Source organism: Macrobrachium rosenbergii, chromosome 42 (assembly GCF_040412425.1).
Source record: "Macrobrachium rosenbergii isolate ZJJX-2024 chromosome 42, ASM4041242v1, whole genome shotgun sequence".
Lineage (NCBI taxonomy): Eukaryota > Metazoa > Arthropoda > Malacostraca > Decapoda > Palaemonidae > Macrobrachium > Macrobrachium rosenbergii.
The window spans coordinates 36,443,822-36,456,321 of record NC_089782.1 but is presented as its reverse complement, the minus strand read 5'-3'; the positions used below and the strand labels follow the sequence as shown (position 1 = coordinate 36,456,321).

At 34.7% G+C, this 12,500-nt stretch overlaps 1 protein-coding gene across 1 annotated transcript in view; it reads left to right on the top strand.

The window, feature by feature from the left end:
- The window catches only part of LOC136828262 (zwei Ig domain protein zig-8-like), an 83,724-nt gene that overhangs the window by 49,663 nt on the left and 21,561 nt on the right, over positions 1-12,500 (top strand). Inside the window, exon 2 of the mRNA XM_067086124.1 lies at positions 102-167. Coding sequence (XP_066942225.1) covers positions 104-167 — 64 coding nt within the window. The 5' untranslated portion in view covers positions 102-103. The remainder of the gene's footprint in view (positions 1-101; positions 168-12,500) is intronic.

The following is a 12,500-nucleotide window of genomic DNA, read 5'->3' as shown; positions in this document are numbered from 1 at the left end:
ATATATATATATATATATATATATATATATATATATTTATATAAATGCGCCTTGTTTCCAGGTCATATCTTTAATGAAGCACTCTTATTGTTCCATTGCAGGGATGTTCGTCTGGAGAAGCACTGTTGCGTTAACATGGATGATGGCTGTGCTTCAAGTGAGCAATGGTTAGTATTTATTTCTGTATTTCCTCGTTATTATTATTATTATTATTATTATTATTAATGCTGTTTTTAATGAATTTCATAATTTTATCGTGATTGTCCGACTGATAAATTTAAGATCTTAGAAACACACAAACACACACACACACACACACATATACATATATATATATATATATATATATATATATATATTTACATATATATATTTGTATATATAGTTATATGTTTATGTATATATACTATAATTATACATTCATTCATGTATTTATATAAATATATATATATATATATAATTTATATGTATATATAAATATATGTATATATATAATTTATATGTATATATGTACATGCATAAATATACACGTATATACTGTGAACTTATTTCAATCTCTGATATTAGTATTATACATTAAAGCATAATCAAATCCATTTCTTGAGACTTTTTGTCCACGGTAGCATCCGAAATTCGAAAATGAAAAAACCGCGTTCCTTCTCAAACATGACTCAAAAGCAGTTTTCAAAGGCATTTCTTTGGCTTAATCTGAAGAAGAAAAATGTTAAATCTTCTGTATTTGATCAACGATGAATCCACTTTTTTTGGTAATGCTCATTGTAATTTTATGTATACAGTCTACGATTAAATATTAAACTTGTTAGTTTTATGATACATTACACATCTTCCTGGAAACATGCGAATAAAAAAATCCATTAAGTCAATTTTTAGTAATTTTGAAAACTGCTGAGACGAGCAAAAGTCCTCAAAATAGTCTATTAGTTAATTTGTCTTTTGTGGTTATTGAAAACTCCCGTGTTTTATCTATGCTTACTAAAATGCTATAGAGTTTTAAACTAGTTGGTTTCAGTAGCCGCGTAATGTACTGTTTAACAGCTTATGGAATACACAATATAGGCCTAAGGCGAAGCGCTGGGACCTACGAGGTCATTCAGCGCTGAAACGGAAATTGAGAGTAAAAAGTTTGACAGGTGTAATGGGAGAAAAACCTAGCAGCTCCACTTTGAAACGACTATTAGGAGAGGGTGGAAAAGAATGATTATGAACGGAGGTACAGTAAAAGGAATGAAAGATGTTGCAGCTAAGTGGCATAGGGGCACTGCAAAAAACCTTAAGTAATACCTACAGTGCGCCGCCTGGTGTGCACTGATGACACTAAACCGTGGCATAGGGACGCTGCAAAGAACCTTAAGTAATACCTACAGTGAGCCGCCTGGGGTGCACTGATGACTAAACCGCCCCCCCACCCCACAACAGCTAGGTGCCGAAGGACGCTGCGGAAATTTAGTGAGCCGCCTGGGAGCACTGATGACACTAACAGGCCCCCGGGAAACAACAACAACAAAAAAAAAAAAAAAAAATAAAAACGACCAATTTCCAGCGAATCTGAAACTCGCCAAATCACACTGCAAAACTTTTCAAGTCCGGAGGCGAGGAATGCTCTATAAACTCACCTTTACCTAAGCTCCAATTAGGTGGGCTTGATGCATTAGCGAAAATGCGGAAGCGTCGAATTCCACTTCATGCCCGCCCTGCTTGCTTGCCTACATGCCTGCCTGCATTGTATTTGCTCTTATTTGCTCTCGTCAGCGTTCATTTGTTTCTTGTTAGGGCCCTGAAGAGACAAGCAATCGAGTAAACAAGAAATAATTTCGCAATCGGATGTCGGGATGCAATGTGCAACTGATTGGGGGAATAAGATTCAGGTATTATTCGATATCGTTGCATTTGATTGGTCAATTGTTGTTCCCTCAAGCTTATTAACTAGACATATATTCATTCATTTATTTCAGTTCTGAATCAACGAGATTTCATATCGTTGTGTTTCTTTGATCAATTTTAAGCTCTCAAACAGACTGACTAAAAATAAAATTCATTGGCTTATTTCTATTCTAAAACAATGAGGTTTGATATAACTGTATTTGACTGATCAATTGTTATTTCCTCAAACTGGTTGACTAGAAATATATTCATTTACTTGTTTCAATTCTAAATCAACGAGATTTGATATCAGTATCTGACTGATCAATTTCATTCCTTCAAACTGATTGATAAGAAATATATTCATTCACTTATTTCAATTCCAAAACCATGAGATTTGATATCATTGCATTTGACTGATCAATTGTTATTCCTTCAAACTAATTAACTAGAAACATATCCATCCACTTATTTCAATTCTAAACCAAAAAGATTTGATAAAACTATATTTGTCTGATCAATTTTATTCCCTCAAACTGACTGATAAGAAAAACATTCATTCACTCACTCCAATTCTAAAACCACGAGATTTGATATCATTGTATTTGACTGATCAATTTTATTCCCTCAAACTGGTTAACTAGAAAAATATGCATTCATTTATTTCAGTCTAAAACAACGAGACGATTAACAGTACGCATGCCTTGCCAATTAGAAACCCAGTGAATAAATACAACAACCAATTAACCAATTGGTAAATTATAAATAACGATGGACATTCATCAAATACGCCAACCAATTAACCAAGTGCTAAATTGTCAAAACAATAGAAATTTATTGCTTGAGTCTCTATTGCACTTTAAAAATAGACACAATCCAATATGGAGGCAATTTGGGTAATTCACAATAGGATTATATTATGCACTATATTTGCAACACAATCAACATATGACCATCATTCAAAAAGTAATAACTTCCTCACGGTTCTTTCACCAGCCTCAATTCACATCGCTAGTTTTCATCTAGCCAAAAGAGCTTTAATATATAAGGAATGAAGGAGAATTTTAATGGAAATTAAAAAAAAATGTTATTATGTATCTACAGCATTGCACAGTCTATGCAATCAATGCAACACTTACAGCAGATGAGATGAGACATTGACAGGATATCCTTAAAAAAAGTTAGGACATTACAAGAGGGACAGGTTATGAGTAAAAGGATGAATAATGAAGACGACAGAATAACAAGGTTGATGTAAAAGGCATGAGAGAACACAAGTGACATGTTTGGTGTACAAGGTGAGAAAAAAAAAGAGTAAGAGAGGTTAGGTGTAAAAAGAGTGGGAGAATAGAGGGAAGTGACAAGTTTGGTGTAAAAGGTGCGAGAGAAGATCAAGGGATGAGACAGGTTAGGTGCAAAAGGAGTGTGAGAAGATAAGAAAGTGACATGTTTGGGGGTAAAAGTCACAGAAAAGGCAAAAGGGGCCCAGGTAGGATGTTAAAAGATAGACATACGACCACAAAGGAAAAGTGGCAGTTTGAAGCATAAGGGATAAAAGAGAAAATGGGTGAGATATTTTTGCGAAAAGGCGTGAGAGAAAAAAAAAGAGAGTGACAAGTTACATGCAAAAGGTTGAAATTGGACTAAAGAATGACATACTTGATGTAAAAGACAAAAGAAGGCAAGATAGTAACGGATTTGGTGGAAAAGTAAGCTTGCGTTGAGCAAGTGGAAGTTCTACGGGTGATTATACGGTTTATGATATAAAAATGGTAAAAGTGGAAAGAAATATAAAAAATGGTGGAATTTTCAGGCATAACTGAAAATCAAATTAATGGAAAGGTACAGGTAGTTATCTGAATATTTTTAATACAGACTAAAATTCCATTACAATATATATATATATATATATATATATATATATATATATATATATATATATATATATATACATACATATATACAGGAAATGTTATCCCCCGTTCTTCAAACGACACAGCATCCCTCTTCTCCGGATTCATCTCCTTCCGTGATGGGAACCGACTCGTCATCAGTCGAACCCGGGATTTTTCCGCCTCAAAAACCGAAAATAATTGGGTGGTGATTCGATGAGGTCAAACCCCTGCGGAGTTTTAGCTCTGGCTTTTCAAAATATGGCGGATTTGCTGCAACTCTTTTTATTCGAGGCGTTGCGTTTAATCTAATTAGTAATTAATTTAGCACTTAGTTCCAAGTGTCAGAAGTGGAAACTGAGGACGTAAGTGCCACTTGAGAGATCATGAACCGAGGGCGTGAGTGCCACTTGGGAAATAATGAACTGAGGACGCAAGTGCTGCTTGAGAAATAATGAACTGAGGACGTAAGTGCCACTTGAGAAATTAACAAAGTGCCACTTGAGAGATAATGAACTGAAGACGTAAGTGCCACTTGGGAAATAACGAACTGAGGACGTAAGTGTCACTCGAGAAATAATGAATTAACTGCCAACTGAGAAATAATGAACTAAGTGCCACTTGAGAGATAATGAATTGAGGACGTAAGTGCCACTTGAGAAATAATGATCTGAGAACGTAGGTGCCACTTGGGAAATAACGAACTGAGGACGTAAGTGCCACTTGAGAAATAATGAACTAAGTGCCACTTGAGAGATAATGAATTGAGGACGCAAGTGCCACATGAGAAATAATGAACTAAGTGCCAATTGAGAAATAATGAACTAAGTGTCACCTGAGAGATAATGAACTGAGGACGTAAGTGCCACTTTTCAGAAACAATGATCTGAGGACGTGAGTGCCACTTGAGAAACGATGAACTGAGGATAACACTTGAGACGAGAATTCTAAGGATCATCAGGGAATGATACTTGGACCCGTGGAGATCGAGATCATTGTACATATGAAAGTTCAAGTATCATTAAAGTGGATCAGTAAGTATCACTCGAGGCTATCGTAGGATGAGACTTCAAGTATTATCTTTGAAGTGGTATACCTTAAGTGTCACTCGAGAATTGAGCCTACATGTTATCATTTCATGACACTGCGAATATCATCGTTGGATGAAATTGCTAGTATGACCTAATGCGTGACTCTAAAACTGTCCAGGAGTATGTATCTTTATACATGGATGAAATTGCTAGTATGACCTAATACGTGACTCTAAAACTGTCCAGGAATATGTATCTTTATACATACTCCTGGAAAACAGTACCCAAGTAACATCCGGGAAGTGAAATTTGAAAAATCATCCAAGTAGTGAAAGTATACCATTCTAGAAAAATGATTTAATGTATCACCGATGAAATGCAACTCTAATACCATCGTGTAGGCAACAGGAAACAGACTGAGTATCTTTCAATAAATAAAAACTAAGTGATTTTTTTTGTATAACAGCTGTGTAGGCCAGTATTTTTATTAATTTCTATACACTTACACAGTACAATAATCACATAGGTCGAATAGGAAGTATCTAGACTTGAACTGATTAGTGTGACTGGGATAGAACTGAACATTTTCTTCTTTCTCTAAAATTAATTTTTAGTTTTTTTTTATTTTCTTTTTGTATCTGGGAAGAAAAAAAGATCCACGTGGAACGGCCGAGATTGACTGAATATCAAATTGAATCGTATTAATAAATCGTGTGAACAAAGCGGACAGGACAGTTAGAAATACGTTAGCTTATTTACAAGACTCCTTCATTGTTCATACACTGACGAACATTGAATATTTTAGCTATCTCATTCAATTTTATTAGACAGATACATAAACAGGTTTAACTGAGTTCATCTATACACACACATACACATATCTATATATATATATATATATATATATATATATATATATATATATATATATATATATATATATATATATATATATATATATATATATATATTTAAATATATAAATGCACACACATACATATACACGTATCTATCTATCTATTTTATATATAATATATATATATATATATATATATATATATATATATATATATATATATATATATATATATATATATATATATATATATAGAGTAATAGAGAGAGAGAGAGAGAGACACACCAACCAGAGCCGAGTCCTGAGTCGAGAGGAATATGTAACATATATGCCTGAGGTAGAGTGAATTGATATTACTTTGTATAAAAAAATTTTATATATCTAATGACCGAAATGCTGAGAGAGAGAGAGAGAGAGAGAGAGAGAGAGAGAGAGAGAGAGAGAGAGAGAGAGAGAGAGTATAAAAAAATTTCCTCTAATGAAAATGTCTAGATATGTCTTCTATATAAAAAATATTTTTCTAATGACCGGAATACTGAATAATTCTTAATTATTTCCCGAGGCTTATAATCCTCTTCAGTGAAAAAAATACTGAATTTCTATTAGGGCAGAGACTCCGTCATTAAAAGGTGATTGATATCCGCTCAAGGGAATAATTAAAAATGAAGTATGAAAAATTTCCAGCGCAGTGGGAGTATAAAATAAAATCGATTGCTACTATAACAGTTTATCTTTTATATGTAAGCGACTCACCCACATACAAATACACACAACACACACGCACACACATACATATATATATATAGTTACCTTTTTCTGATACCCCGGACGCAAGTTCGAATCTCGGCCGGGCATCAGAATATCTTCATTTCTTTCTTCATTTGGATCTAGGCTTAGTAGTGACAAGAATTTCCAAAGTGTGAAGAAATCGAGAAGTTAAGAGGGCATTGTGGTTATAAAGAATTATATGCATGTATATATAAATATACATATATAAAATATACATATTGCTAAGATGTTTCCACTTACAAGGAGAGGTTCTAAAGAATAAATAACACAATAGCCACTGGCACATTCAAATTTTAAATGCTGGTTGGTCAATGAACTCCCAGTGCAAGTACAACATGCAGATTTCTCGTCACCACAATATCAAACAGCTGACATATACTTCGTAACGAACCAATATCTTCCTTGTGCTACAAAGCTTCCTGGATATCAAAAACCATCTTTTTGATATCCCTTTCACTCCATTTATTCAGTACTGTCTAAGTCTGCTTCTCCTCCTTTCTCTTAATGCTTCAGAATTATACATTCCTTTCAGTCTCGAAACACTCAGATCAGCTTATCACATAACCTTATAACCAACTATTACGAATATCTACATTTCCCCAGCTTTCAATTCCTACATCACATATAGTACACAACCTATTTCTCTAAACAGCTTCAGACTGGCTTCTTTCAATGGCATTCAGCATCCACGCACCTAACTTCCATAAAGGAGAACTGGCTCAACTGTCTCTTCGTACATTTCCACCTTGCCTCCCACCTTTTTGCAGACACCCAGTTATCTTCCTTATTTCACATATTCTTTAATTCGCCTTTTCGCTCGTCTTACAGTCAGTCGCCATGTTTACTCATGAGCAAATATATGAATCAACAAGCTCCATTCTTCAACCATTCACTGTTCTATATTCGTGATTTCTACTCATCCACATGACCTTAACCAAAGTTCACATTTACTTTCCTCATCTTTATCCACTTGCAGGAACTCTCACATGCTTTCACTAATCTCCGCAGTTTATCTTCACTATCCCCAATTAGGACTGTACGATCTGCGAGCATCAGCCAATTCCACACTCTGACTGTTCTACATTCGTGATTTCTACTCATCCACACGACCTTAACCAAAGTTCACATTTACTTTCCTCATCTTTATCCACTTGCAGGCACTCTCACATGCTTTCACTAATCTCCGCAGTTTATCTTCACTATCCCTAATTAGGACTGTACGATCTGCGAGCATCAGCCAATTCCACACTCCAGTCACGATTCACTCTTTGTTCTAAAACGTTTTGCTTAAGAATTATTTCTAATCTCTTTTTTCTGGCTTATTTCATCACGCCGACCATTTAGTTCGTTATAGAGCGATGCAGACAACAGACACTATGTGCTTAGACTCACTTTCACACCAAACTATATATATGTATACATATATACACATATACTTATACATACATATATATATATATATGTGTGTGTGTGGGTGTGCCTTTTCAACAATTCAGCCGTGCATAGGAATGCTTTTAACCTCAAGAACAGATAAATCCACTTCAAAGTTATCAAACCCAGGCAGATATATCTTTAGGGTTCTAATATTTACGTGAGTAAGTGACGGAGGATTTTAGAATGAATATATATATATATATATATATATATATATATATATATATATATATATATATATATATATATATATATATATATATATATATATGTGTGTGTGTGTGTGTATATATATTCCTAAAATCTCCCACCGCCTACACACGTAAACATTAAAACCCTAAAGGAATATCTATCATCAGAGTTTGATAACTTCAGAACGGATTTACCTTTCCTTGAAGTTGAAAGGCATTCCTTTCCCCGTTCACACCCCGACACGAGGGTTGGCTCTTGAAAGGAAAAAAAAAAAAGAAAAGACAGTCCATTAACTAATTGATACTGAAACGTATTCCCAGGTAAATTCTGATCTACAAAACCCTTCACAATGGCTTCACAGTCGACTGGAAATAAAATTCCTTTTACATTCAAGTCGAAACATTTTCGTTCGTCGAGCGAGAACTGTTATAGCAAATGTATGTAGCGGAGAGGAAAATTGTCAGGGCGTCATCCGCAAAGCTTTACAGTATTAATGAGACGGGAAATCCTGATGAAATTACCATCACGAAGTTAAAAGTCACGGGTCATTTTTTGCGATTCGGCGGAGATATATCCGCGCCTCTTGTCGCTCGGGCTTTTTTTTAAGCGCCATGAAAATTGCAACGTGTATGTGACATTAACAACGGCCGGTTTTCTGTTTCTCTTTTATAGCGATGGCAAAGACACTCTTCACTGGAATATCAAGAGAAATTATTCAACGAGCGAAATGGTACACAAGGTTTTGGAATAAATTTTTTATTTCTTTTTCACTGATTTTTTTTTTTTTTTTTTTTTTTGTTCGACATGAAGCCAGTGATGTTTATCATTTAACGTCTAGAGAATTCCAATTTCGTTTGCCGTCGCACAAACATGAATGTAATGAAATTAGCCAGGCGATAATAGACAATTCCTTGCTTTTGTATGACACTTATTGACTGCGCGCCCTCTGCTCTCTTTCAGACCTGTGGTCGCGTAATTGAATATCAGATTTTCTTAGTTTGCTCACAATACGTCGAACTCCTGTACAACATTTATTGCCTTGAGTTCCCTCATGCAATTTATAGAATGATCTCTGATTTCATTCGGTGCAAAAGCGCCCACGCCTTCGGCATTCATTCAAACACCTGATTGGAACTGTTAGACAACTTTCTAGCATTCTCTCCACAGGAGCAAACCATTTCGATGAGCCATGAACCACCATTCCACCTTTTATGCCTTACTATTTTTTTTGTTTCACATAAAAGTCTGTTAATTTCACGCATAAATTTTATCTTTCCAGCCATGGTCTTTCATTAATCAAAGTGCTGACTCCTCAAATACATACCTGATTCAGAATTTCAGCAATACTGCTGCTGCCTTTCCAAAAATAATGATTGAAATAATGCTGAGAGTCAGATAAGAGATACAACGAATTGATGAAGAGATTCTCTACGGAAACAACTGGAAAAACATAAAGGCATTACTTAAGGTTCTTTGCAGCGTTCCTTCGACCCCTAGTCGCCGCCCCTTTAACTTCTTTTACTGAACCTCCGTTCATATTCTCTTCCTTTCATCCCGTTTTCCACCCACTCCTAGCAATTGTTTCACAGTGCAACTGCGAGGTTTCCTTCCTGTTACACCTTTACAACCATTCTAACTCTCAATTTCCCTTTCATCGTGAATGGCCTCGTAGCTCCCAGCACTTGGCCTTTGGCCCAAATTCTATATTCCGTTCCATTCCTCTTTGAAGAAGTAGCATTTGTTCAAGGGGGTTCTGTTGACACATTCAAAATACACCTTCACCGATAACTGGAGTGCCATACCGTGAGTCACGCGTTGGTTTGAAGATTAATCAAGAGAAATCTTTCAAAAGCTGTTCGTTGTAGTGTTATTTTTGAATGCTGTTCGTTCCAGCGTTATTTTCTAGATCAATCGTTCATGAGCTACTTGTATTATTGTTCTTTCAAATGTTATTTCGAAGATTAGTGGGTCATAACCAACTTTACAATATTGTTCATTCAAGTATTATTTTGAAGAATGGCAGTTCATATACGAGTTGAAACATTATTCATTCCAATGTTATGTTGAAGATCAATCATCCTTAAGCCACTTTTAATATCGTTCATTCAAATGTTATTTGGAGGCTCAGTGGATCATAAGTAACTTTATAATACTGTTTATTCAAATGTTATTTTGAAGATTATGGGTTCATATGCGAGTTGAAACCACTTCATTCCAATGTTATGTTGAAGATCAATCGTCCATAAGCCACTTTTAATATCGTTCATTCAAATTTTTTTTTTTAGATAGTTTACTTGGGTGTTATTGTCAACATCGTTCACGAGGTATCCCTTCGGTGTTTGAACAAGCCGGCAGTAAATTGCCCACACATGAAATATAATGGCCATATGTACCGGCACTGGAAATACAACGACCGTACATTGAACACCGTAAGTTTCACGTCTTCCTAACAATTGTCGAATACAATTCTTACTGAATTCAATTCTAACTGAAGGGAACATTTTTCGAATATAATTCTTACTGAATTAAGTTCTTGCTGAAGGGAACATTTTTCGAATATAATTCTTACTGAATAGAATTCTTAATGTAGGGAACAATTTTCGAATATAATTCTTACTGAATATAATTCTTACTGAAGGGAACATTTTTCGAATATAATTCTTACTGAATATAATTCTTACTGAAGAAAACATATAATTCTTATTGAATACATTCTTACTGAAGGAAAACAAACAATTTTCTGAATATAATTCTTACTGAAGGGAACATTTTTATAATTTTTTAATTCTTTGAGGGAACGAATATAATTCTTACTGAATATAATTTTTATTGAAGGGAACTATTTTCGAGTTTAATTCTTATTGAAGGGAACATTTTTCGAATATAATTCTTATTGAGTATAATTCTAACTGAAGGGAACAACAATATAATTTTACTGAATATAATTCGTTCCCGAACAATTTTCGAATATAATTCTTAATGAATATAAACAATTGTCGATATAATTCTTACTGAATTCAATTCTTACTGAAGGGAACATTTTTCGGATATAATTCTTACTGAATATAATTCTTAATGAAGGGAACAATTGTCGAATATAATTCTTACTGAATATACTTACTGAAGGGAATAATTTTCGAACATAATTCTTGTTGAATATCATTCTTACTGAAGGGAACAATTTTCGAATGTAATTCTTATTGAATATAATCCTTATTGAAGGGGGCAATTTTCGAATATAATTCTTAATTAATATAATTCTTAATGAATGGAACAATTTTCAAATATAATTCTTACTGAATATAATTCCCGTCTTCCGAAATTTTAGAATATAACTCTTACTGAATATAATTCTTACTGAAGGGAACAATTGTCGAATACAATTCTTACTGAATATAATTATAACCGAAGGGAACAATTTTCGAATATAATTCTTACTGAAGGGAATAAAAGATTCTATTTGCCTTATCCCCCAGAAGTATCGAACCCCGGTCAGGAGAATAAGCCCTGAGTGCACTCACTGCTAAGCCACTTACGTTAGCTGATTCACTTTTTCAAGGCCAAAACTTTCAAAGTAGGGAACTCGCTGCCTTCCTAAGTATTCCCAAAATTCAGACGTAGGCAGATAAACCAAATGTTTGGTCTTCGGAGGAGAATAAAAGTATGATTAATACATAAATAAAATCACCAATCGCTTCTGAGAGAAAGCGATGCGGAAAATTATAATTATGATGGCGTTTAGTAACAATAATTGAATTGAATATAGAATTTAGGCTAAAGGCCAAGCACTGAGACCTATGAGGTCATTCAGCGCTGAAACGGAAACAGACAGTAAAAGGTTTTAAAGGCGTAACAGGAGGAAAATCTCTAAGCAGTTGCACTATGAATCAACTGTTAGGAGAGCAGGAAAATAAGATGGGAGAGAGAATATGAAAGGATGTACAGTAAAAGGAACGAAAAGAGGTTGCAGCTAGGGACCGAAGGCACGCTGCAAAGAACCTTACGTAGTGCCTACAGTGCACCGCATGAGGTGCATTGATGGGAATAACCCTGCTACGGGGAGTCACAATAATGATCTAGTGAAAACATTCAGCTAATGGAAATTAGCATCAGTGCATCTTTGATGAGAAGGGTTAAAACAAAGAAGGTTAACTGAGAGAAAGTCACCCAAGAGAAAGTGAAGGTATTAGAAAGGGGTTACATAAAAGGAAAGTTAAACACACGAAAGTGAAGGGATAAAGAAGAAGGATACCAAGAGAAAGCATGCGGATAAAAATGAAAGGTACCAAAGAAAATAGGGGATTGAAAAAGAAAGTTACCCAAGTAAAAGTGAATATCTTAAAAAATATGCATGAGAGGCTAAGGGATATACAAGATAGCTAAACATGCGAAAGTGAACGGTTCAAAGCGAAAGCCACACAGAGA